A 27,850-nucleotide genomic window follows, 5' to 3' on the forward strand; every position below is an offset into this window, starting at 1 on the left:
TACTTCTCAAATTCATTCTCTTGTCTCCAATACGAGTGCCACTGTCTGGGGAATAAGGCTCACAGCACTTTTCGCCTAGGTTACTGTTGCGCAAACATTTCAGCCTGCTGACTGGTGTCCTGCCACCACCCTCTTCACAGATTAATTATTTCACAATTTCGATAATATATGTAAAATATTAATAGGAGTTCAAGGCTGAGAGAACTGTATCATGAATACCTTGAGCGATGGAAAAAAATTCCTTCTAAAGTTTTTTGAATTAAACTACTTGCATATTAATACTTACTTTGGGAATGCATCAAAACAGTAGGTCTTCTTGGTATCAGGAAAAGCAACTCGCATTCCTGAGGTCAAAGGAGAATGAAGAATAACAGCAGCACTCTCATACCGAGCAGCAAGATCCACAGATGGTACTGTCCCTATACTTTGGCCATATATAATCACATTTTCAGGGCGAATGCCATATCTACATAGTACAGAAGTTTAAAAAAAAAAAAAGGGTTGTAGAGTCAGACTGGTATGAAATGTTCAGTCACTAGTAAGTACTTAGTCTTATAAAAGAATGACTTAGAATGAGACAATGCCAACAAATTTATATTTAAAATTTAAGTTTCTTAGTCACCACTACCATATCTAATGCCATAATAAAATCTATATTCATTTATTTCATCGGTTTCCATTCCATCTTTTGAAAAAATAGTAGCTGAGGTCTCTTAGAATGTTAACCTTAAAGAATGAATTTATTAAATCATTTATGCAATTCAATGTAGCTTACTATTAAATATATTTGGAACATACTATGTCACTAATATTTTAATGGAGATTCAGTTTTTATATTCCGTTCAATGTAACAGAGGTTCTTTATTTCTCTAGGTATTAAAAGTGGCTCTTTTTATTTTCTGAAGTTGGTCATAGTTAACAGTAGGGAATGAATAAAATATATGTATTATAGCCTAGCGCAAACTACTTATTTTCTTGAGATTTGCATTTATTCACCCACAGAAATGGACTAATGTGGAAAAAGATCAACAGATGAATGGGAATTTCAAATGCCACATGCTTTGGTGATTTATGAATAGACTTCATGACAAAATCTCAAGAGAACTACCTTAATTCCTTTAAAAATGCTTCAGTAATACTGGGTACACACTATGTTTCTACAATATAATTGTCCTAACTATAAACTACTGGCAGTGTAAGTGAGGTACTGTGGGAGCTTATGAATGTGCATTAAGGGCTAGAGTCACATCAAATACACTGCCTTTCCACTTCAGTGGTCTGACAGCAGTCATTTCTGGATGCTGACAGTTATTTGCACACCAGTTTTTAGTTTTGTGAAAAGGTAATAGAATCTGAATATTTACCAGGAAAAGAGTAAGATAAACCCTTGTGCTTCCTATAGCTCTTGCCAGGGGCACAAGACTATTCGAACTATCTAGGTGGTGACGTACCTCCTTACAATTTCTTCAAATCAGTTCTACACAAGAATTTGGACCCTGGCCCAGAGACTGGGTTCGAGTTACTCCAGATTGACTCTAAATGTAACAAAACTAAGAAAAGTTTTTTTTTGTTTGTTTGCAACAGACTTAGCTTTATAGGAATGAAGGAATCAGGAAAATGAACATCTGGTGGCAATGAAGGGTTTTAGGCTAAAGCTAGCAATGGCAAGGCTCCAAAGTAGCAGAAGCAGCTGCCAATTTAGCATCAGAGGACTTGAGGCAGAAACAGAATTTCAGAATAGTACATGTTGGAAAGGACTTTAGAGACCATCTAATCTAGGTCAGCTGCTTACTGAGCAGATGTTCAAAGTCAGAGTAAGTTAATGACAGACCTATAATTAGGCTCAGGTATACTGACTCCAGGTCCAGTGCCTTTTCTATTACAGCACACAGATAGGAGCTCAGAGACTGGGGGAAAGGCCACAGAGTGAGTATTAGTCCCTTATTTCCTGTTGATCCATCAGAAGTTCAGTGATGTGGGTTATAAATATTCAATTACCCTTAAAAGGAAGTTACTCAAATAATAATTAAGCTCATTAATTATTTTTTCCCTTCCTGTTACTTAAAACCTAACTTTTTACTTTAATCCAGTAAAGGAAATGAAAGGCATGCATTCTAATTACACATATTTTATTAGATGATAGAATTCAAGAACTGGAAAGAATCTTGGAGATGATTTAACTCAACCTCTTCATTAAGCAAAGAAACAGAAAAGTTAAAGTTTTCAAGACTTCCTATACTTACTAAGTCCTCTAACCACATTTAGGGTTCAACGTAAGAGAAATTACAAGTCTGAAATTCTATGGTAAACGAGTATGTGAGATAATTTATCTATTCTGTTCCTGCTCTTCAATCATACTGGTCAAATGTATAAAAAGATTAACCAAGACAAGAAATCATTTTAGAACGTTTCTTTTAAATTGATATCAGAGAAAACTTAAAAAAGAAAAATAATAAAGCTGACCACTTACAAGAGGGGATTCTTTTACGTAAACATAGAAAGAACACCTGCTAAGTCACTTCAGTCATGTCCGACTCTGTACAACCCCACAGACGGCAGCCTACCAGACTGCCCCGTCCCTGGGATTCTCCAGGCAAGAACACTGGAGTGGGTTGCCATTTCCTTCTCCAATGCATGAAAGTGAAAAGTGAAACTGAAGTTGCTCAGTCGTGACCGACTCTTAGCGACCCCATGGACTGCAGCCTACCAGGCTCCTCCATCCATGGGATTTTCCAGCAAGAGTACTGGAGTGGGGTGCCATTGCCTTCTCCGAGAAAGAACACCTAACTGGATAATGTTTTACTTCAATAAATTTATACTTTTGTTTTACTTAGCACTAGTAAGGAAGGCTTTCTGCTTTTAGCACTATACTAATTCACTGAAGTTGATTATAGTATGTGAATTATATTGCATAAATCTGTTATTTAAAAAATTATATTTTCCTGACAGGTATTATACTATATTCAACTGGCTGACTCTGAAAGGAGGCACTCACTTTTGTTTGTATGCCTGAGGGGATTGATATCAGTGTAACTGAAGCAGTTTTTGCAGTCATTTACGGTGGTTGGGACGTTTATAAATATTTACCCTTCTATGCCTGCCTTCCTCCCACCCCGAAGCTACTTAATTACTACTTACCATCTCTTTTTTTTTTTACTTGTTAGAAATATGTTCTCATATCATTTCAATTGACTTAATCTCCTTTATACACTTCTGTCCAGAACTCTGCTATGAGACCATAATTCTATTATACATCTTGGGGGAGGGGGGTAAATGTTTCTAAAGACATTTTCTAAAAAGATTATACCTACTAATAAAATTGAGGAAGTTCTTCCCAGCCAACTGAAACCATTAATATTAATATTTAAAGATTAAATTAGTAATGGGAAGTTTTCTCTATGTACTCTAAAATACTCTGGAATTCAGGCAGCTTATTAATGTATAATGAGGAATAATTTGTACTAAGGTATTATTTCTGTTTAGTGTACATTATCTGTCTGATGAGAAAATACACTGAAGTATACAAAACTGCAATATTTTTCAAGAAAAAATTGTATCTTGGCGACTAGAAGATGATTAATGTAATTTCTATTTATTTTTAATTATATAAAATAATGCAAATCCTGCTTAGGATCTGAACAAAAGCAATCTAGTCTCTTATTCTGTTAATGACAGATCAAGTGAATGATTATTAAATCACTGTTTTTTCTCTCTTGAAATTCTGCAACTTTGAATAAACATTTTAATACCACAATCCAGTAAGTTTTTTTTTTCTCTAATAAGTTTCTAAAGCCAAACATTTTTCATTGGCTTAAATAAATTTTTAAGAATCTCTCTCACACACACACATACACACATAATTTATCAAACTTTTATGCTATTATACAAAATTTAAAATTATAATCTAAAACTGTAACTATTTATAGATTTATACTGGTAAATATAATCTCTACTTAGTACTTCAAGGTGTATTACAAAAACATGTTATTCTTACACAAGACAATTTCAGCGTGTGGAAAACAATTTCCAATCACTATTTACCTTGTCCTAAGAGCAAGCCAAGCAGCTTCTATGTCTGCATAGAGGTTCTTCTCTGTTGGTTTCCCAGAACTTGCACCATATCCAGAATAATCATATGAGAATATATTACAATTAATCCGTGATCCCAGTCCTATGTAAAAGCTGCTCATCTGACCAAGATCAACAGCATTTCCATGTGAGAAGAGTAAAGTATATTTGGCATTGGGTGAGCAACGTACAAACATGCAGGCAATTCTGTTGCCTTTACTGGTTCTAGTCATGAAACACTCAATGGCATCTTTTTCTCTAGAAGAATATTGCCAGTCTGCTCGTTCTGATAGGTGTAAAGTCCAACGGCTTCCACTTTCATCACACATCAGCGTATAAGTTGGATCAGGTGGCAAAAATGCTAACTTTGAAGCAATTTTCCCTGGACAAGGTGGACAGCAGAAGAGGCAACATAGCTCACTAAACGAAAGATTATTCATCTTCTGAAAAAGAAAATAGTCAATGTTTTAATCACTGAATGTGCATTCTGCATTTACATACAATAAAAGTTAAAACAAAGACACCAACCAGTAAATTCTACTAGTGGTCAGTGTCTACTACTGTTATATGAAGTATCCTTGCCCCAACAGATTTTTGGCATCTTTGTAGAAACACATTAAATCCTGAGGTGAGGCAAATACTCCTGAGAAGAAAACAGATTCAAATACTACATGACACATTTCAAATAGTAGTGATATCTTGTAATACTTAACCAAAATATGAAAAATGATATTCTTACCAGAGAATAGGGGTATAAATTTGCTATTTCTCCACAAAAAAACAACAAAGGAGGTATGAAATATCTTTAGTTTGTAATTTCAGTGAAAATTTTCAGAATCTCAAGAGAAGTTAGGGATTTAACATAATAAACATATAATAATAGCACTGGTGAAGCACTTACTGTCTATCAGGCACTGTGCTAAGTGTACCATGCCTTTTAGCATGTTTAGTCCTCTAAGCAGCCCTCTTTGGTAGTCTGAGAAAGAAACCTGCACAAGGTCAATCAGCTGCAGAGCCAGGATTTTACACCAGGCTCAGGCATCATTCTACATCACTAGGTTATACTGCCTCAAAGGCTCAGAACACTACTTGACTCAGAAGCCTATTATTTTAGCCATAGTGCCAGTGGCCTAAATAACCTATAAGACATTAAAATCAATATATGTTATGTATGTAATTATTGCCCAAATCAAGAAGGCATTATTATGGAAAAAAAGGTAAAATCTGCTCAAGGAAAACTTTCAAATGGTTGGACAGAAATAAGTGGAACGTTTGAAGTTAGAGTTGAGGGTAGCACTTGTTAACCATATAACCTTGAGCAAATTATTTACCTTTTTGACCCTTATTTTCTTCGTTAAGTAAATGCCTACAATGAACAGACTGGTCGTGAAGAACAAATACAATGATATTGTTAAAGCATTTAACATGGTAATAATGGCTATAGTCCACACTCAGAAATGGTCCCCTTTCTCCTGTGCCTTTTTCATCAATATTTTAAAAGTATCCACAGTTCATATTAACTCAGGAACATAAATAAAGTACTACTTGTTTGCCCTACCAGCATTTCCTTCTAATTATCCTTTCTTAAATTCTTATCTCTTTTTAGTGGCAGACCATTACTTAGTTCCAGAAAGAAGGCATTCAAAACAAACACCTTCCAGAGTAACCAGAGGTCTCTCTGGTCTTGTCTAATGTCATCTAATTTTCTCTAAAAAATCTAAATAAAGGATAGGAAAAAAAGTACTTCATTATACAAAAAAAAAATGGAAAAAAAATCACTCAGAAGAGTGACTAAAGTGTTGAGTACATAAAGGGATGCCTATTTCATTAATTACTGATTCAAAATCTAGTTTATATTGCTTAATACAAATGTGTTAATTTCCATGTATAAATTGAGTAGGTAGAAAGAAGCAGCAGAAACAGCAGAGAAAGAAGCAAGCAAGGGTAGGAGTGATATAAAAGCCCTTAAAAGATGAGTAAAGTAAAGGCAGAAAGGGAAGCATTTTACTTGCATTTCTATCTTTATTCCCTTTCAGCCTTCAAAATGAATACAACCTGAGTAAGTCAATGTCTTACTGTGGTTGGAAAGAGTCAGATAGAGCAGAAATGACAACTAGTTGTCATCTATGATGATAATTCTAATTGGTTCCATGAAGGGTTGTGCTGAGAAGGATTCTGAGGGGATACCCAGGGTTTGCCAGACAAAGAATGTGCTACAAATTAGTGATGTCTACTGCAGAATTTGGTTACAAATCTATTATCCTGGCCAGGTGAACAAAAGATCTGGCAGGGATGGTAGAGAAAGAAGTTCAAAGGGTCAGTTACAAAGAAGATGATCTGGAAAAAGATGAGGTAGAAGGTACAATATATCAGTGCCATCTGTTTAATACTCTGCCTATGGTTATTTCTCACTTCCAACTACCTTACATGCCACCAACTGCTCACTCTGAACAGCCTATTAAAAGCTTATTGGCTATACTATGTTCCTGTAATTTACTTCTTGAACATGAAGACTTTTATATACTATAGTAATTTTGAAATAAATCTGGCTGACTGAACATACACAACGCTGCAGAGATGCTTCTGAAGATAAACACCAAAGAAAAGATGAAGACGAGAAAAATCTGCTGTGCCACAGTCAAGTCTAATGAAAGAACCTAATTTTCTTAATGGTGGCAGAAGAAATTATTCCCACCTCCACTGCCTTGAATCCACATAACTAGTATCCACTTAATAACAAAACCTTGGAAATTATTGCTTTCCTAATAACAGCTCTGATAGGGCAGCAACACAGACTTGCTTAAAAGTTATTCTCTCCTTTCCTATAAATGTGAAATTTTTCCACAACAGAAAATATAAATAAAACAAACCTAAGTTTTACTATAATCAGAGCTGAGCAAACTACTGAGGGAGAATATCTTATTCTTGATAAGTCACTGAAATATCTTGTTAAATTTAGATAATTTAAACCCAATTTTTTTTATATAACTCACTTGACTATAAACATGTCATTTACCAGTTATTTCTTGGCAACAAAATAATCACAGGTAGAAAACAACAGTTATGACCAAACAAAAATAGGGATTTAAAATAAGTTATAATAAACTTATTTACACAGAGAGAGAGAAGAGAAAACTTAAAGATGAAGCAGAAAAAAATGTCAGAAAGAAAAATCCAACTGGAATCTCTGCAATAGAAAAATCAGTATCTGAAACAAAGAATTACACTGGTGGATGGGTACAAGTATCAATAAGAGTTTAAGAACACATTAGTGAACTGGAAAATCAGGATGAGGAATTCCCAAGTACAGAAGCTTTCAGGAGGATAAGAGATGGAAAATAAAGAAGAAAATTTAAGAAGGATGTAAGTAGAAATAAAAACTAATATCAATATTATATAAGAATCCCTCCAAAAAAACAGAGGATAAAATAAAGACAATCTTAGTAATTTTTCAGAATAAAAGAAAATTCAGACCGAAATAGCTCAGGATGCCAAGAAGGTATTTAAGAAAACATTCACAGTTAGACAAATTACAGTTGATATTAAAACTGAAACAAAAATCTGAAAGCTTCCAAAAAGAAGAAATTATTTACAATGGAACAAGAATCATCTAACTTGTCAATAGTGACGCTAGAAACCAGAAGATGCTGAATGGATAGGTTTAAAATAAGTTAAAAACTTTGAAGCTAGAATTTCACAGAGAGACAACATACCAATTTAACATGAGGACAAAATAAAGATATCTGCAGGAACACAAGAACTCAGATTAAACCAAGATCCTCTTTGAAAAATTTTAGTAAAAAGGAAAAGAAATCCAAGAGAAGTCTGAGTTATGAGTTAATATAATGTCTGTTTCTTTTAGTAAATAAGCAGTGAAGGAAAAAAGCAACAAAGTATATCCCTAATAATCCAGAATCAAAACTTCAGAGAAATACCAATATGGAGAGGATTGGAAATAGTACAAATGTGCAGGGGCACTGTCATCTGAACTGATCAGAATATTAATATTGATGAGCTTAAGACACAGAAGAAAAGCATGAATATGATTTCTTTGGGGAGTGACCCATCACAGGGCATGCAGGATCTTAGTTCCTTGACCAGGGATTACACCCATGTCCCCTGCAGTGGAAGCATGGAGTCCTAATCATGGGCTGACAGGGAATTCTGATTATGACTCTTAATAAGTCAGATATAAGCACCAAAAAATATTTGACAGTTTCTAGGAAACACCTGAAGTAATTATAGTCATTCATTACAAATGTTTAGCTTTATATATTTATCAGGATGTTAAACTTCAAGAAGGCATATAAACACAAATAATTATGGCAAATTAATGGCAGATATCAACAAAATAGAGAACAAAAAGCAACAGAAAAATTAACAGACCAAAAAAAAAAAAATTCTTAGAAAAGGCTTCCACTACTTTTAACAGCAACTAGCAGTAACTGAGGGTGGTAAACAATCTGCCTGCAATGTGGGAGACCTAGACTAGATCCCTGGGTTGGGAAAAGGCCCTGGAAAAGGGAAAAGCTACCCACTCCAGTATTCTGGCCTGGAGAATTCCATGGACTGTATAGTCCACGGGGTCGCAAAGAGTCAAACATAACTGAGCGACTTTCACTTTTCATAGCAGTAACTGAGCACTTACTAATCCTAAAGTGTCAGGCACTGTACTAATCCTTTTCACATATTAATTCACTTAATTCTTTCAATAATCCTCTTACATAAAGACTACCCTTATACTTGTTTTCCAATTGAGGAAAGAGAGGCACAGAGTAGTTATAAACCTGCCAGGGGTGACACAGCTAGTAAATGGTAGAACTCATAAGTGGCAGAATGACTCTGGAACCTGAATTCATAATCATAGTTTTATGGAAAGAATATTCAGACAAGACTTATCAAGAGAAAAAGATGAGCAAAATCTAAAATGCTAAATGAAAAACAAGACAGATTTATAGACAAGCTTTAAAAGTAAAAAATATCATGAATAAGTTAAATGACTGGTGAAATATATGAATTTCTTGAGTAACAGAACAGCAACAACAAAAATACCCAATAAAAAATGAACAAGATCTGAAAAGACATTTTCCCAAAGACGATATCCAAATGGTGCATAAACACATGAACGGATGCTCACCATCATTACTCATTAGTGAAATGCAGTTCAAAGCCACAACATACCAGTTCAATCCCACCAGGATGGCAATTTAAAAAAAAAAAAAAAAAGGTTGACAAGGATATTGAGAAATTGGACCCTTCATAACACTGTTGATAGGAAGTAAAATGGTACAATTATTTGGGAAACACTTTGGCAGTTCCTCAAAAACTTAAAACACAGAGCTACCACTTGACTAAGAAATTCTAATCCTAGGTATACACCCAAGAGACATGAAAACATATGTCTACACAAAAACTTGTAAATGAACGTTCACAGTGGCATAATTCATAATAGCTAAAAAGGCAGAAACCATCTAAATGGTCATCGTCTGATAAACAAAATGTGGGATATCCACATGATGAAATACTGAATAAAAATAAGAGCCAAGTATTGATGCATTCTACAAAGTGGATGGATCTTGAAAGAAGCCAGTCACAAAAGATCATTTTATGATTCTATTTATATGAAACATCTAGACTAGGCAAATCTATAAAAACAGAAAGAGATTACTGGTTTTCAAGCACTGTGGAGCATGGAAAGTTGGGGAACAATGGCTATAGAGTATGTATGGGGTTTCTTTTTAATGAAAACACTCTATATTTGACTTGGACGGTGGTTGCACAGCTTTAGTAATAGTAACCTTTAAAAACTGTATTAAAAAAAACCCCCAAAACTAGTTGTATCCTTACCTCTCAGTATGTAGAACACAAACTCCAGATGGATTATAACCCTAAAAGTCAAAACTAATACAACTCAGGAAAAAAAAAAAATCCATAAAAGAGAAAACACTAGCAAATTTAGCTTCAACCAAATAAAGAATTTCTATTCGTAAAAAAATGCTTTGGGAAGTATGATTTCTTCATCCAAAACCATCCAGTCAGAGGGTTAATATCTAAAATAAGAAACTTCTACATAAACAAGAAAATAACAAAAAGCTCGAGAGAGGAAATGGACAAAACATGAATAGACAGAAAGATACACAGGCTAACAAATACACGAAGAAAGGTCATTCTCTACCACTAGTGCCATGCAAACTATCTGACACGTAATGAAGTCTCTAACATAATTTTATAGATGAATGAGTTAATAAATTATTAGCGAAGTGAAGTGAAAGTCGCTCAGTCCTGTCTGAATCTTTGTGACCCCATAGACTATACATATACAGTCCATGGAATTTTCCAGACCAGAATTCTGGAGTGGGTAGCCTTTCCCTTCTTCAGGGGATCTTCCCAACCCAGGGATCAAACCCAGGTCTCCAGCATTGCAGGCGGATTCTTTGCCAGCTGAGCCACAAGGGAAGCCCAAGAATACTGCAGTGGGTAGCCTATCCCTTCTCCAGTGGATCTTCCTGACCCAGGAATCAAACTGGGGGTCTCCTGCATTGCAGGTGGATTCTTTACCAACTGAGCTATCAGGGAAGCAATAAGTTTATTAAGATTAACTCAGTTCTCCTCACCTCAGAAGTTCCCACAAAAGGCAAAAAGTTTACAAATCAACATGTTAAGAAAGCAAGCCAGCACATTTTGTGACAATTACTTAGGTGTTCTGTATGGTGGCAGCAGAGAACCAAGCAAATAAAAATGTATGAATCTGAATGAGGCAGGAAAAGCATTGCTAGTTACTAAAATCGTTCAGTGCATTATAAAGCACAGAATATTAACAGTCTCCCAGGGAAAAGGAAATCTTGCCCCTTTGGCAATCAATTCACAAAATGAAAGGTCAGCTCAATGTTAAAACAGATGGCCCATTGTGAAAATTAAGGTTTTCCTTTTGGCGGGGGACTCAGTTACTTTACTTTTATAGCAGAAGGAAGTTCCGAAAATTGAATGAAATAATAATTTAAGAACTTGCTTCTCCTGGTAACTTTTTCCTGCTCAATGACAATGGAAAAAAGATGAACACCTGAGTCCTTTCTCAGCAAAACAGTAAGACTAGTGTTAAAGATTGTCCTTAAATAAAATGACATACTATAATCTCCTTCCTTTCTTCTGACACAAGAAATTACTGAAATGACTTGTGGCAATTCCTGATGTAATAACATGTACTGAAAAAAAAACCTTACTTTGATCTCTTTTGTAATAGTTTCTTGGTAATGCAGATTGTCTCATTTACTACCATGTACAAAGGATAATTGATTCTTTTAGGGTTCAAGAGTTTATTGTAATGAACTGAACTAGAAATTAAAGACTTATGTTTTTTCAAACTGCCAGAAGAAACCTGGAAAAGTAAAAATTAAGTTAGAATTATAGCAGAGCCTGCCTAACACCAGAGATGTATAAACAAGGTAGATGTTTGAATATTAAGAGCAAGAGGTAGCAAAGATCAGAATGAAGTCAGAAGCGATGGCACAGAAGATACTCAACTATGAAAAAGAAAGGGAAAAAAAAACAAAATAAGATTTCAGGTTAGTTCTGTGCAAGCAGGCCATGATCCCAGCACACCCCAACTGACTAATGCAAAGGAAATTACCATTAATACTACTATACAGAGGGGGTTAATCACATTCAGCTCAGTAGCCTAGGGGTGTGTCAAAGTAAGGCAAATTAAGCTCACTTCAGTCTTCCTGGAGGGCACCAAGTGACTGAGGTACTGCCGCCCTAACATCCAGCATGTTATCCATAGTAACATTTACCAAAGTGCAGCAACAAGGAAAATATGTGTTACGGTTTTTTAGGGAGCCATATAAATTACAGAGTTCAATGCATACAGAGAAATGGAATAGTCATCATTAAGGAAATTTGGCAACATACTTATTTTCCAGTCAAGACAGAGCACCCAGGACTTCCCTAGTAGTCCAGTGGGTAGGAATCCGCCTATCAATGCAGAGGACAGGGGTTCAATCCCTGGTCTGGGAAGATTCCACATGCTGAGGGACCACTAAGCAAACTACTGACCCCATGTGCTGCATCTACTGAAGCCCATGCACTGAGAACCTGTGCAATGAGAGTTCATGGTCTGCAACAACAGAAGCCACTTCAAGGAGTAGCCCCCGCTTGCAGCAACTAGAAAAGCCCTCGTGCAGCAGTGAAGATCCTGCACTCCCCCGCCCCCCAAAGAGCATCCAAAATACTTAGAATGATCAAAATTTCTGCTGTTACTTAGAAACTAGGTGCTTACTATATGTTGTTTTAATTGGAGTATAATTGCTTTACAAGTTGTGTTGGTTTCTGCTGTACAATAATGTGAATCAGCTATATGTAAAAATATATCCCCTCTCTCGTGTATATGTGGTTTTAACACATTTTCTTATTTGTATATATAGTATGTAGAAACACAGCTTGTGTGTGCGTGCTAAGCTGCTCAGTCATGTCCGACTCTTTGGGACCCCATGGACTGTATAGCCCATGGGGATTCTCCAGGCAAGAATACTGAAGTGAGTTGCCGTGTCCTCCTCCAGGGGATCTTCCCAACTCAGGGATTGAACCTAGGTCTCCCGTATTGCAAGCAGACTCTTTATCATCTGAGCTACCAGGGAAGCCTGAAATACAGCTTATGCAACTGTTATCTCTTTGAGGTAGGTTATGTTTATTTCTTCTTTTTGATCATTATAAGAATCAACAGGGCTTCCCTGGTGGCTCAGAGGTTAAGAATCTGCCTGCCCATGTAGGAGACACAGGTTCAATTCCTGATCTGGTAAGATCCTACATGCCATGAGGCAGCTAAGCCTGTGGGCCACAACTCCTGACTCCTCAACAAGAGAAGCCACCACAATGAGAAGCTCATGCACCGCAGCTAGAAAGTAGCCACCACTGGCAGCAATGACCCAGCATGGCCAAAAAAAAAAAAAAAAAAAAATCAATAGCAGAAGTACTCGACTGTATGTGAGACCAAAAGACTTGATTGAGTGACTTTACTAGGAAAAAAAGACTTAGGAAAGGAGTTTTTCAAAGCACTGTATTTTTTTACTATTTCAAATTGAAAGGAAAAATTTCACAAAACTATTCACTGAATCACGTCAGTTACTTTTTAAGACAGAGTTATATAATTTTTAAATATGAATAAGATTCTAGAGAAACTTAGTAACTGGACCAATGTATCATTTGAGAACACCTATGAAATGTGGTTTTTGTTGGTACAATTGAACAGATGCCCTAATAATTGTTACGTTTTAAAAAATTTAGGAGTTTCTCAAATAGGCAATGGAGAAGGCAATGGCAACTCACTCCAGTACTCTTGCCTGGAAAATCCCATGGATGGAGGAGCCTGGTAGGCTGTAGTCTATGGGGTCGCTAAGAGTCGGACACGACTGAGCAACTTCACTTTCACTTTTCACTTTCATGCACTGGAGAAGGAAATGACAACCCACTCCAGTGTTCTTGCCTGGAGAATCCCAGGGACCGGGGAGCCTGGTGGGCTGCCGTCTATGTGGTCACACAGAGTCAGACACGACTGAAGCGACTTAGCAGCTGCAGCAAATAGGCAAAATGTACTGGGCAATGTCAAAGTAAGTTTCCTTTCCTGTTGGTGAGAAAAGTTCAGGTTAGACACATAAAAATGCTGAGGTCTACCAGAGATACCAAAATAATCTCCCTCCTAGTGTTAGTATGACGGAGAGGGCAATGGCAACCCACTCCAGTACTCTTGCCTGGAGGGTCCCATGGACGGAGGAGCCTGGTAGGCTGTAGTCCATGGGGTCACGAAGAGTCGGACACTTACTGAGCGACTTCACTTTCACTTTCATGCATTGGAGAAGGAAATGGCAACCCACTCCAGTGTTCTCGCCTGGAGAATCCCAGGGATGGCAGAGCCTGGTGGGCTGCCATCTGTGGGGTCGCACAGAGTTGGACATGACTGAAGCGACTTAGCAGCAGCAGCAGCAGCAGTGTTAGTATAATTTATTTTTTTTAGTAAAACAAAGTTAAACTGTAAGAATCGGAAATCAGGAAACTAGATCTATGGCATGATTATAGACAATGGAAATTAAGGCTGAGGAGCCTATAAAAGCTATGCCAAGCAAACTAATGTGCTTCAGCAGTCCTACATACAGGTCAATGAAGCCATTTCTGTAATTCTTATGTTTTCCTTTAGTTTTAAAATTCTTACTGCACTAGTACAGGAGCCACTACCTATCTATGGCTACTTAGTAATTAAAATTAAACATCCAGTTCCTCATCCACACTAGCCACATGTGCTTGTTGTTGTTCAGTCACCCAGCCATGTCTGACTATTTGCAACCCCATGGAAGGCAGTGTGCCAGGCCTCCCTGCCCCTCACCATCTCCTGGAGTTCGCCCAAGTTCATGTTCATTCCAAACTGCACAGTGCAGAATGAGGATTTCCATCACTGGAGAAAGTCCTAGCAGGTAGTGTTGAACTAAAAGAATTCTAACCCAGGCAATGCAGAACCACAGTTTACATGCTTAATATCCACACTAGCTTTAAATGCTGGTGCTCCTTCCTCACCAATCTTCCCATCAAAGTACATATAAGCTATTTTTATAGATTCTGTTGGACAAGTAACCATCTAGAACTAAATGAGACTACCTACACAATAGACTGGTTCCAAATAGGAAAAGAGTACGTCAAGGCTGTATATTGTCACCCTGCTTATTTAACTTATATGCAGAGTACGTCATGCGAAATGCTGGGCTGGAAGAAGCACAAGCTGGAATCAAGATTGCTGGGAGAAATATCAATAACCTCAGATATGCAGATGACACCACCCTTATGGCAGAAAGTAAAGAGGAACTCAAAAGCCTCTTGATGAAAGTGAAAGTGGAGAGTGAAAAAGTTGGCTTAAAGCTCAACATTCAGACAACTAAGATCACGGCATCTGGTCCCATCAGTTCAGTTCAGTTCAGTTCAGTCGCTCAGTTGTGTCTGATTCTTTGCGACCCCATGAATCGCAGCACGCCAGGCCTCCCTGTCCATCACCAACTCCCAGAGTTCACCCAGACTCACGTCCATCGAGTCAGTGATGCCATCCAGCCATCTCATCCTCTATTGTCCCCTTCTCCTCCTGCCCCCAATCCCTCCCAGCATCAGAGTCTTTTCCAATGAGTCAACTCTTCGCATGAGGTGGCCAAAGTACTGGAGTTTCAGCTTTAGCATTATTCCTTCCAAAGAAATCCCAGGGCTGATCTCCTTCAGAATGGACTGGTTAGATCTCCTTGCAGTCCAAGGGACTCTCAAGAGTCTTCTCCAACACCACAGTTCAAAGGCATCAATTCTTCGATGCTCAGCCTTCTTCACAGTCCAACTCTCACATCCATACATGACCACTGGGAAAACCATAGCCTTGACTAGATGAAACTTTGTTGGCAAAGTAATGTCTCTGCTTTTGAATATGCTATCTAGGTTGGTCATAACTTTCCTTCCAAGGAGTAAGTGTCTTTTAATTTCATGGCTGCAGTCACCATCTGCAGTGATTTTGGAGCCCAAAAAAATAAAGTCTGACACTGTTTCCACTGTTTCCCCATCTATTTCCCATGAAGTGATGGGACCAGATGCCATGATCTTCGTTTTCTGAATGTTGAGCTTTAAGCCAACTTTTTCACTCTCCACTTTCACTTTCATCAAGAGGCTTGTTAGTTCCTCTTCACTTTCTGCCATAAGGGTGGTGTCATCTGCATATCTGATCAGATCAGATCAGTCGCTCAGTCGTGTCCGACTCTGGTCCCATCACTTCATGGCATAGATGGGGAAACAGTGTCAGACTTTATTTTTTGGGGCTCCAAAATCACTGCAGATGGTGACTGCAGCCATGAAATTAAAAGACGCCTACTCCTTCGAAGGAAAGTTATGACCAACCTAGATAGCATATTCAAAAGCAGAGACATTACTTTGCCAACAAAGGTCCGTCTAGTCAAGGCTATGGTTTTTTCAGTGGTCCTGTATGGATGTGAGAGTTGGACTGTGAAGAAAGCTGAATGCCGAAGAATTGATGCTTTTGAACTGTGGTGTTGGAGAAGACTCTTGAGAGTCCCTTGGACTGCAAGGAGATCCAACCAGTCCATCCTAAAGGAGATCAGCCCTGGGTGTTCTTTGGAAGGAATGATGCTAAAGCTCAAACTCCAGTACTTTGGTCACCTCATGCGAAGAGCTGACTCATTGGAAAAGACTCTGATGCTGGGAGGGATTGGGGGCAGGAGGAAAAGGGGACAACAGAGGATGGGATGGCTGGATGGCATCACTGACTCGATGGACGTTAGTCTGAGTGAACTTTGGGAGCTGGTGATGGACAGGGAGGCCTGGCGTGCTGCAATTCATGGGGTTGCAAAGAGTCGGACATGACTGAGTGACTGAACTGAACTGATACAATAATAGAAGATTATCATTTTAACAAAAATGTTACGTCTAATCCAATCTTAACTTAAAAGCCATTTTATTTAACAATGTTATTAAAAGGTTCCTTGTACGTTGGAGTTGCAAGTAAATCGTAAGAAAATATTAAGAATGTTTGTGACTACTGGCTAACTGATTTCTCTGAACACAATCCATAAAATATTCTAAACATTTAAAGATCCTGATGATACACTCAACCAATGCCCGAACAACTGAATCAAGTCTTCCTGTTTAAGCAGAAGGACAGTTTGATGACTTGAATATGCTAATATCACAGATTCCTATAAAACTCTTGGTGACTATAAAGTACAATTTCAAAGTCATACCTCTACATGTTGTTGCTGCTGCTGCTAAGTCGCTTCAGTCGTGTCCGACTCTGTGCGACCCCATAGACCGCAGCCCACCAGGCTCCCCTATCCCTGGGATTCTCCAGGGAAGAATACTAGAGTGGGTTGCCATTTCCTTCTCCAATGCATGAAGGTGAAAAGTGAAAGTGAAGTTGAGCATATGCTAAAATATGAACAGACACACATTTTCCTACCCATAAACATGGCATTTTCGGCACTTCTAATGAAAAACTTTCTAAAACATGCTTATCTTCAAAGTTCACAATGTACATTGGTGAAGATATTCCACAAATAAACATTATTTTCTTCATATTTATAAGAAGTAACATGTGTTCCCGGGACATTTTCAGGTGAACACTTAAAACACACTACATACCTTAAAACACCCATCCGCAGCACGATATAATCAAAGTAGTTAATAAGGTTCAGAAAATATTATATTCAAATAATTATTAAACAGGCAGCATAATTGAGATGACTATGATATTAAAAAGTAACATTACAATTTAAGACATGGTTTAAAAAAAGAAAAACAACAAAGTTTAAAAAATAAAAAGTAAGTCTCCTTCCAGGCTAAATAAAGTAAGTACTGGTTGAAAGTCAATTTAAGAATTCAGTTCCTAGATAATTCTTCCCAATTCAGAAGACCAGAGGTTTACATTGGAAGAATCTTCTGAGGAAACAGAATAATCTGAAAGATACAATGATACTTATATGGGAAGGGTACATGGGGAAGTTGTGGGAAGGAGAATGTAACAGTTTGGGACCTTTTGTAAGTGGGATGTCAACATATAAGAAGTAGCAATATAATATTGTTATTTAGGAGGTAAATACCAAAGAGACAGAGCAGGGCTCCGGCTTGCTAATTTTTACAACAAATCTTGTAGAATCATTTGGCTCTTTAACCATATGCTTGTATGAATTTGATAAAAATAAAGATTTAAAACAAAAGTCTCTTCCCTTATTCCACCAGAAACTGAAACCCAAACCAGGCTTCATCCCAGAAATTATGATGTTGGGTCATTTGTTTTTAGATCTGATGTTTAATACCACACTCATATGTTTATCCTCCACCATCATAATGTTTATCGTGAAAAATTTAGAGAATCTACCCTTTCTCCGTTCCCTGCTCATTTTGATGTTACTTTTTAAGTTTTTATAGGTTATTTTTATAACTTTCAACATTATACTTGAATCTTCACTTCTTGTTCCACCAACTTTAGGAAGTTTCTACTGGCTTCCCATATAATCAAATACCATTATAACTGGGTATAGAATTACATTCATATTAAATTTTATATCATTTGCAGTTTGTTTTTTATAATTATTAAATTTTTGTTTTATCTATAGGATGATTTTTTTTTTTTTAAACGGGTAACAATAAAAATTATCTGCAATGTTATCCACTGCCATCCAGGTAGTGTGATGTTTTAGGTCACTAAATTCCAAGTGTTAAGGTGCTTTTATAACTCTGATAACTGCTTAAAAATAAGGCACATTTCAGTTTGTTTCATATTTGGACTTTCTAAAGAACCTTTAATTCCCTCAGACCTGTGCCTTTTTTTAGTCTTTACAAAATTCAGAAGCTTTCATAACATTTAATATATTCCATCTTCTTATTCTGAGAATTTGTGCAATAGAATCTCTGTTGTTTCTGAAGATGTTCTTAGATCCCAATGAATTTTGTTTTAATTTGAAACAATTATGTTCTGGGACATTTCCCAGTCCAGCTGTGTGCCTATCCAGGATTTCTTTTCATCTTTCTTCTATTGTTTCATACCATGTTTTAATCCTTTTGTGGGATTATTTTTTGTTTGGTTTTGCTAGAATACACCTCCAAGCATTTGCCCTCCCTCCTTCACAAGGGCCCGGGGAAAATAAAGCATATTTTAGCGAACACTTTTAAAAAGTTCTTATTTAGATTTCACACCTACGGCAAATTAGGCATGCTTTAGAATTACAAATTCAAAAAAAATTTCCACCCCAATTTAGATTATTAGCCCACATGATGATGTGGGTTAGCATTCAATATTGATTGCTAATACCAGTCTGATTTTTTGTTCCTTTAAAACAAAAACTCTTTCCTCCAAAAAAAAAAAAAAAAAAAAAAAATCAGATTTTCCTCTATCCTTAGGTTTGAAATTCTACGAGACTATGTATGTCTAAATGTGTGTTGTTTTTCATTCATACTGTTGTATATTTAACAAGTCCTTTTGATCTGAAGCCCCAAGACTTAAAGAATTTTTCTTCTACTGTTTTTTAATTCCCCCTCCATCTCCTTTCCTTTCTACCAGGAATTCCTATATAGGAATCCCAGGACTATTATACTTACAAACTTCTTCTTTTTCTCCTTCTCTTTCAGTTCTATTTCCTAGGGAATTTCTTCTTGTTCAGTTCAGATTGCTACTTTGGTACTCTATAAAGTACAAAAACAATTTTTACTTAAAAACCTTTTGGTTTAGGGGTGCAATACCCTCTCAAATCTCTTAGAATACTGAGCCAAATTTTTGTTGTTCTGTCCAACTGTGTTTTTGAGATGATGTTTATTCGCTTTGTTTGTTCATCTTTTATTTTCACGCTGTTAGACGCTGTTAGGCTGCTTCTTCACTTACAATTCATATTCACGAACAAAGAATTAAAATGAGTATCCTTTATATTTGTGTAAGCATGCTGACACAGGAGTCACACAGAAGTCACTCAAAAGCCAATGACAGCTGAGCTAAAGTTTGTAAAACAAAACAAATCAAACAGTACTATCACTCCTGACATTTAGTGATATAAATCTGCAGGTATGGTATTTTGCTAGGTTATAAAAGCCAAACTAGAGTTTATTTATCAAAATACTTATATAGCTAGATCTTGTAAAAAGAAAAAAAAAACATAATTCTCATAACAACCCTATGAAAGAGATGCCTTTATCCTCCCCACCAGCCCAATTTACAGATGAGAAAGCTGAGAAGTTGGATTTCCCCAAGATAACTATAGTGAAGCCAGGATTCATACTTAATAGTTTGACTCAGAGTCCATGTTTTTAATCACTGAGTTAAGATTAGTCTTGGGAATGAAATGTTTTGCTATGTATGGTGTGGACATGGAAAGAGTATAATGAGTCTAGTGGACAAAGAAAAACAACGAGGAAAAGACCTTCCCATTTCATATACAAAACCCAAAATCAAACCACGTAAAATTTAAAAATTTAAGACTATGTGAAAAAGTTTTTTTGGGGTTCAGAAGGTAAGAATATGTACCTGGGGCAAGTAGGAAGTTGTCTTCACCACTAGATGGCAAAAAAGTATAACCTGAATTGGCATTTATAAATTGACAGCTTTGATGTTCTTTTCTGAAGATTATGAGTCACTGTTTAAAACAGGAAAATTTTACTTGTTACATGAAAGAAAGTGATATAATTTAGTTCAGTTCAGTTCAGTGGCTCAGTCGTATCTGATTCTTTGCAACCCCGTGGACTGCAGCACACCAGCCTTCCCTGTCCATCACCAACTCCTGGAGCTTACTCAAACTTATGTCCATCGAGTTGGTGATGCCATCCAACCATCTCATCCTCTTTCATCCCCTTCTCCTCCTGCCTTCAATCTTTCCCAGCATCAGGGTTTTTTCAAATGAGTCAGTTCTTCACAACAGGCGGCCAAAGAATTGGGGTTTCAGCTTCAGCATCAGTCCTTCCAATGAACATTCAGGACTGATTTCCTTTGGGATGGACTGGTTGGATCTCCTTGCAGTCCACCGGACTCTCAAGAGTCTTCTCCAACATCACAGTTCAAAAGCATCAATTCTTCGGTGCTCAGCTTTCTTTCTACTCCAACTCTTATATCCACACATGACTATTGGAAAAACCACAGCTTTGACTAGATGGACCTTTGTTGGCAAAGTAATGTCTCTGCTTTTTAATATGGTATCTAGGAGAAGGAAATGGCAATCCACTCCAGCACTCTTGCCTGGAAAATCCCATGGACAGAGGAGCCTGATAGACTACAGTCCATGGGGTCGCAAACAGTCGGACACAACTGAGCGACTTCACTTTCCCTTTCAGGTTGGTCATAACTTTTCTTCCAAGGAGCAAGCCCCTTGTAACTTCATAGGCTGCAGTCACCATCTGCAATGATATTGGAGCCCAAGAAAATAAAGCCTGTCACTGTTTCCATTGTTTCCCCATCTGTTTGCCATGAAGTAATGGGACTGGATGCCATAATCTTAATTTTTTGAATGTTGAGTTTTAAGCCAACTTTTTTCACTCTCCTTTTTCACTCTCATCAAGAGGCTCTTTAGTTCTTTGCTTTCTGCCATAAGGGTGGTATCATCTGCATATCTGAGGTTATTGATATTTCTCCTGGCAATCTTGATTCCAGTTTGTGCTTCATCCAGCCCAGCATTTCACATGATGTACTCTGCATATAAGTTAAATAAGCAGGGTGACAATATACAGCCTTGATGTACTCCTTTCCCTATTTGGAACCAGTCTGTTGTTCCATGTCCAGTTCTAACTGTTGCTTCCTGACCTGCATACAGATTTCTCAGGAGGCAGGTCAGGTGGTCTGGTAGTCCCATCTCTTGAAGAATTTTCCAGTTTGTTGTGATCCACACAGTCAAAGGCTTTGGCATAGTCAATAAAGCAGAAGGGGATATTTTTCTGGAACTCTTTTGCTTTCTTGATGATCCGGCGGATGTTGGCAATTTGATCTCTGGTTCCTCTGCCTTTTCTAAATCCAACTTGAACATCTGGAAGTTCATGGTTCACGTACTGTTGAAGCCTGGCTTGGAGAATTTTGAGCATTACTTTGCTAGCGTGTGAGTGAGTGCAATTGTGTGGTAGTTTGAGCATTCTTTGGCATTGGAACGAAAACAGACCTTTTCCAGTCCTGTGGCCATTGCTGAGTGTTCCAAATTTGCTGGCATATTGAGTGCAGCACTTTCACAGCATCATCTTTCAGGGTTTGAAATAGCTCAAATGGAATTCCATCACTTCCACTAGCTTTGTTGGTAGTGATGCTTCCTAAGGCCCATTTGACTTTGCATTCCAGGATGTCTGGCTCTAGGTGAGTGATCACACCATCATGGTTATCTGGGTCATGAAGATCTTTTTTATATAGTTCTTCTGTGTATTCCTGCCATCTCTTCTTAATATCTTCTGCTTCTTTTAGGTCCAGACCATTTCTGTCCTTTATTGTGCCCATCTTTGCATGAAATGTTCCCTTGGTATCTCTAATTTTCTTGAAGAGATCTCTAGTCTTTTCCATTCTACTGCTTTCCTCTATTTCTTTGCACTGATCACTGAGGAAGGCTTTCTTATCTCTCCTTGCTATTCTTTGGAAGTCTGCATTCAAATGGGTGTATCTTTCCTTTTCTCCTTTCCATCTTTTCTCAGCTATATTTCAGTGGCCTTCAAATGTGTAAGGACTCTAGGAGTCTTTGGATACATTCTGCAATATTGTCAAATTTCTTTCTTAAAATGTACCCAAAATGGACTGCCAAACTGCTTTCAAAGATGGCATTAGTTTGCAGGAACATTTCTACAATCACCCATGGAGACTGTCATTTTGATTAACTTTGATACTTAATATTCTGTTGAGATGTTTTTGAGTGGCAGTGAATCTAGAAATCAATTTGGGAAGAACTGAAATCTCTGAGTGTTTGTATTCCTGTATTCTATATCTATTTAATCTTTAAAAAAATACCAGGTTCTAATTCTTTGTTGATGTATAGAAATGCAAATATTTTTCTGTACTGAATTAGTATGAACAACAAGCTAGCAATAGTCCTTCATGCTCAGGTTGAAGGCATATCCCCAGGTCAGGAATAAATCGCTACCAGAATTATAATCTGGATTGTGTGTACTGCTAAAATGGAAAAAAGAAATTAAAGTCAGTAGTATAAAGTAGAAATTCCCATCTAGAACTGAGAATATTAATTATATAGAAGTGAAATTTGGGATAGAATGAGCATTTATAGAACCAAGGGGTATAGGTAGGTTATAAGACTTAAAAAGCATAAAATGACTATGTAATAGAAATTCTAACTCGAGTACTACCAGATTTTTGAGAAGAGAGATTTCAGGTCATTCTGTAATTAAATGTTTTGGATCCCTTTTTCTAAAAATTTTACATACAGATTCAGGGTTCATAGAACCACACATAGTCTTAATAGTGCTGTTAGTATCCAAGGTAATTTTCAGGTTTGATCCCAAGTTGATAGCACATTAACTGCTTTTACATGAGACTGATTAAATAGTACCTAGCTCAGAACCATCCTGATAAGGGTTTGTCCAATATCAATTCCTAACTTTTTGTGTGTGTGGCTGCACCATGAGGCATGCTATGGAACTTCCCTGACCATGCATCAACCCTGTACCCTCTGCCATGGAAGCTCGGAGTCTTAACCACTGCGCCGCCAGAGAGGTCCCTGTCCCATGTCAATTCTTAAGAGAAATACATTATTATATGATCCAGATACACTGCCATTTGGGGGTAGAAGATGTTAACAAGAAACAGTTCTACCTTAGAACACTGAAAGGTGGTATGACAGGCACTGAGAGCTTGACACATTCTTCAAATTGAAAATAGAAGCAGTCCAAACTTGCATATATGTATTAAATACCAATTCCCAAAATGACAGGCTATTCCACTAGATCAGCTCTAGATTTAGCGTCCTAAAAATGCTAATTTGGTGAAGGAGTGAAATTTAGGTTATTTAAATTAAGTTGGTTTTATCCTAGTTTTATTTAATAAAGCAGTACAGAGAAGTAAAACAGATATAAATCTGTTTAATCATGCAAGGCGGAGAAGGCAATGGCACCCCACTCCAGTACTCTTGCCTGGAAAATCCATGGACGGAGGAGCCTGGTGGGCTGCAGTCCATGGGGTCGCTAAGAGTTGGACACGATTGAGCGAATTCACTTTCACTTTTCACTTTCATGCATTGGAGAAGGAAATGGCAACCCACTCCAGTATTCTTGCCTGGAGAATCCCAGGGATGGCGGAGCCTGGTGGGCTTCCGTCTGTAGGGTCGCACAGAGTTGGACACGACTGAAGCGACTTAGTAGCAGCAGCAGCAGCAAGCGTGCAAGGAAAAAACAGAAAACTACATGGTTTCAGGGTGGATCAGAGTACAATTTTAAGTGTTCCTACAGACACTATTTTGAAAGAGGTGTTTTTGTCAAGCATTGGGACAACCTGTGGGTTTCCCTGGTGGCTCAAAGGTAAAGAATCCATCTGCAGTGCAGGAGATGTGGGCTCAAGATCTGGGTCAAGAAGATCTGCTGGAGAAGGAAATGGCAACCGACTCCAGTATTCTTACCTGGAGAATCCCATGGACAGAAGAGCCTGGGGGGCTACAGAGCCATGGGGTCACAGAAGAGTCAGACATGACATTGGGACTAAACAAGAGCATTGGGACAACAGAACCACATTATTCCTTGTATCAATCCCTGATGGCTGGGAGAAATATTAATAACCTCAGATATGCAGATGACACCACCCTTATGGCAGAAAGCGAAGAACTAAAAAGTCTCTTGATGAAAGTGAAAGATAAGAGTGAAAAAGTTGGCTTAAAACTCAACATTCAGAAAACTAAGATTATGGCATCTGGTCCCATCACTTCGTGGCAAACAGATGGGGAAACAGTGCAAACCATGAGAGACTTTATTTTTTGGGGCTCCAAAATCATTGCAGATGGTGACTGCAACAATGAAATTAAAAGACCACTTGCTCCTTGGAAGAAAAGTTATGACCAACCTAAATAGCATATTCAAAAGCAGAGACATTACTTTGCCAACAAAGGTCTGTCTAGTCAAGGCTATGGGTTTTCCAGTGGTCATGTATGGATGTGAGAGTTGGACTGTGAAGACAGCTGAGCGCCGAAGAATTGATGCTTTTGAACTGTGGTGTTGGAGAAGACTCCTGAGAGTCCCTTGGACTGCAAGGAGATCCAACCAGTCCATCCTAAAGGAGATCAGTCCTGAATGTTCATTGGAAGGACTGATACTGAAGCTGAAGCTCCAATACTTTGGCCACCTGATGCAAAGAACTGACTTATCTGAAAAGACCCTGATGCTGGGAAAGATTGAAGGCGGGAGGAGAAGGGGATGAAACAGGATGATATGATTGGAGGCCATCACTGACTCAATGGAGATGAGTCTGAGTAAACTCTGGGAGTTGGTGATGGACAGGGAGACCTGCTGTGCAGCAGTCCATGGGGTTGCAAAGAGTCAGACACAACTGAGTGACAGAACTGAACTGATGTGGGGAATTCTGGCATTTAAGCAGCCTCAGTGCGAGTACAATATTTCTTAACAAATATCAGTACCTCTCTACACAGATTGGGTAACAAGCCAGTCAATCCTTACTCTTATGGCCTTCAATTTGTCTACCAATATAAACTGCTACTTTCACCATTTCCTTTTTTCGTGGTTGCCAGCTGCTTTTCTTCAGCTATACTCATCTGTAAGTAAAGGTTTGAAGAAATACTACCACTCCTAGAAAATGTGTAATAAACATTCAGTCACTATAATTTGTCAAAGTAAAATAATTTGTGCTTAATATCTTTCTGGCCTCAACAAATCAACATTTTGCCACTGTTTCATCAAACATGGAAATTTTGTGCAACTAGAATAACTAGGTCAAAGAAGAAATGCTCATATGTCTAATAAGGGAAAATAAGAACAACACATTCAATAGGCTAAGAGTCAGTTTTAATTCTTTAAGATCTTGGACAAATCATTTAACTGCTTTGTTTCTTCATTTGAGAAATACATGGTAATAGGCCTAATGTTCATTCAAGTCTGTTAATTCTTAAACTCCTGTGCTCTTTTGTAAATTGGTCATCAGAATTTTAATTGTATTATAATGAATGATATATATATTCATTAATAATAAACTGATGTTCTACATCATTGAAAAAGATTCTGATGCTGGGAAAGATGGAAGGCAAAAGAAGGGGGTGGCAGAGGATGAGATGGTTAGATATCATCACTGAATCAACGGATATGAATTTGAGAAAACTCCGGGAGATAATGAAGGACAGGGGAGCATGGTATGCTTCAATCCATGGGGTCCCAGAGTTGGACAGGACTTAGTAACTGGACAACAAAATGTTCTACAGGGTCTTTTCATCTTATCAAAAAGTAAGTGCTATGTAATATGGGGTAGACTTTAAACTTCAGGAATCAGATAAAAGTAGATAATACTTAGGAAAGACTTTATGAAGAAGTTATAATTTGATAGTCAGTGGATATGATTTCCAAAAGGACAGGGAAAACCCTCCAGGCTAGGAGAGCACTACACATAAAAGTATCACAGTCAAGAAACAACTAAGGCAAAGGGTACCTGGTGGAAAAGAAGAAAAGACATCAGAAAAGGGGGAGGGTTAAACAAACGAGAAACTTAAAAAATAAAGCTCTGTTTAACAATGTGTAGAAAACCATTGTAGTTCTTTACACATGGAACAGAGAGTGATGCAGTCATTTAGGCAACTGCATATAGACCGACACTGACTTGGATTTACATTAGAATCTGACAATACTGATGACTTTGGAGCACGGAAAGTTGTGTACTATATAAATCTTAAGCTTTCAAAAACAAACATCATGACAGGCATACCCTTCAAACTGCTACATGGAGGTATGTCAAACACATTATTTAGAAAGTATAAAATTAATAAATAAATGGCTATATAGTGCAAAATGTATAAACCACACATCATTTAATTAAATATCAATATGTGACTACATTTAAAAGTAATTGTTTATAACTTTCTACCACACAAAATAAACTAAAACTAATCTTGATTTACTGGATATTTTAGTTAATATAAATTTTGTCTTGGACTTCCCTGGTGGTCCAGTGGTTAAGAATCCATCTGCCAATGCAGGGGACGTGGGTTCCATCTCTGGTCTAGCAAGATCTCACACCCCACAGAGCAACGAAGCCTGCGCACCACAACCACTGAGCCCGTGCTCCAGAACTTGCAGGGTGCATCCAAGAGTAGACCCCGCTCACCGCAACAATGAGAAAGCCCGAGGACAGCAACGAAGACCCAGTGCAACCAAAAAATAAATAAGTATTTTGAATAATTTGTCTTGAATTCTCCTTGTAATGAGGCAAGCAGCAAGTAAATATTGCAGACCTTTTTGTTGTTGTTGCATTTTCTTTTAGAGATAATTTCTAGAATAGGTCTGAAAAGTATTTTAGTTAAAACTGATAGAGAACAACGATGTTTCTACACTGTATGCCAAGTAATGCAGCCGGAGAAAAGTAGGACAGAGGGAAGAACAGAAGCTTGCAAAAACCAGTTGAGGCAAATCCTTGACATCTGATTTGAGAAGAATCTGATGGCTAGTTTCAGATACATGTCTAGTGTACCTCGAGTATAAATACTTTCTTGGGAGGAGAAGAAAGCAAGCATTAAAGATGGGTAATCCACTCACCCTTTCAAATGTCATCAATTGGGTTATTAAATATCACCTTAGGCATGATATAGTAAACTCATCTAATAATTTTTGGCATTTCATACAATTTTTACCTTTTGAAGAAGTCTTGTTTCACATTATATGTACCTCATTTTTATAAACTAAACGAATGGTAGAAACAGCACCAACTCAGGAAATTAGGAAACTCAGGTTCCAGTTATAACTCAAGTGAGCTCTTGTGCTCCCAACTATCTCAGTTTTAATGTGAGAAGATTAAACTAAAAGATCTGGAGCTTTTCCAGCAAGAATATTTTATTATGCTAAATCCTCCTTCTCCTGTGTAACCTGCCTGGATTTTGGGGGCATCATATCCCATGTTCACACTGTTGCTCTTTATGCAACTGGATATGATTCCTTTCATCTCCTTGACCATACAGAAGGAAAAATCTGATTGTATATTCTACTGCTGCTGCTGCTAAGTCGCTTCAGTCGTGTCCAACTCTGTGCTACCCCATAGACGGCAGCACACTAGGCTCCCCCGTCCCTGGGATTCTCCAGGCAAGAACACTGGAGTGGA

The 27,850-nt window shown here is 37.7% G+C and overlaps 1 protein-coding gene across 2 annotated transcripts in view; it reads right to left on the bottom strand.

Annotated features, from left to right (window-relative positions):
• ABHD17B (abhydrolase domain containing 17B, depalmitoylase) overlaps window positions 1-27,850 on the bottom strand; it is a 48,901-nt gene that overhangs the window by 3,980 nt on the left and 17,071 nt on the right. For both annotated transcript variants that reach the window (XM_006073948.4, XM_006073949.4), the window contains exons 2-3: window positions 4,042-4,511; window positions 287-466 (exon numbers count right to left, since the gene is read on the bottom strand). In XM_006073948.4, the coding sequence (XP_006074010.1) occupies window positions 287-466; window positions 4,042-4,508 (647 nt within the window). In that variant the 5' untranslated portion in view covers window positions 4,509-4,511. The remainder of the gene's footprint in view (window positions 1-286; window positions 467-4,041; window positions 4,512-27,850) is intronic.

The sequence above is a fragment of the Bubalus bubalis genome, chromosome 3 (assembly GCF_019923935.1).
Source record: "Bubalus bubalis isolate 160015118507 breed Murrah chromosome 3, NDDB_SH_1, whole genome shotgun sequence".
Taxonomy (NCBI): Eukaryota; Metazoa; Chordata; class Mammalia; order Artiodactyla; family Bovidae; genus Bubalus; species Bubalus bubalis.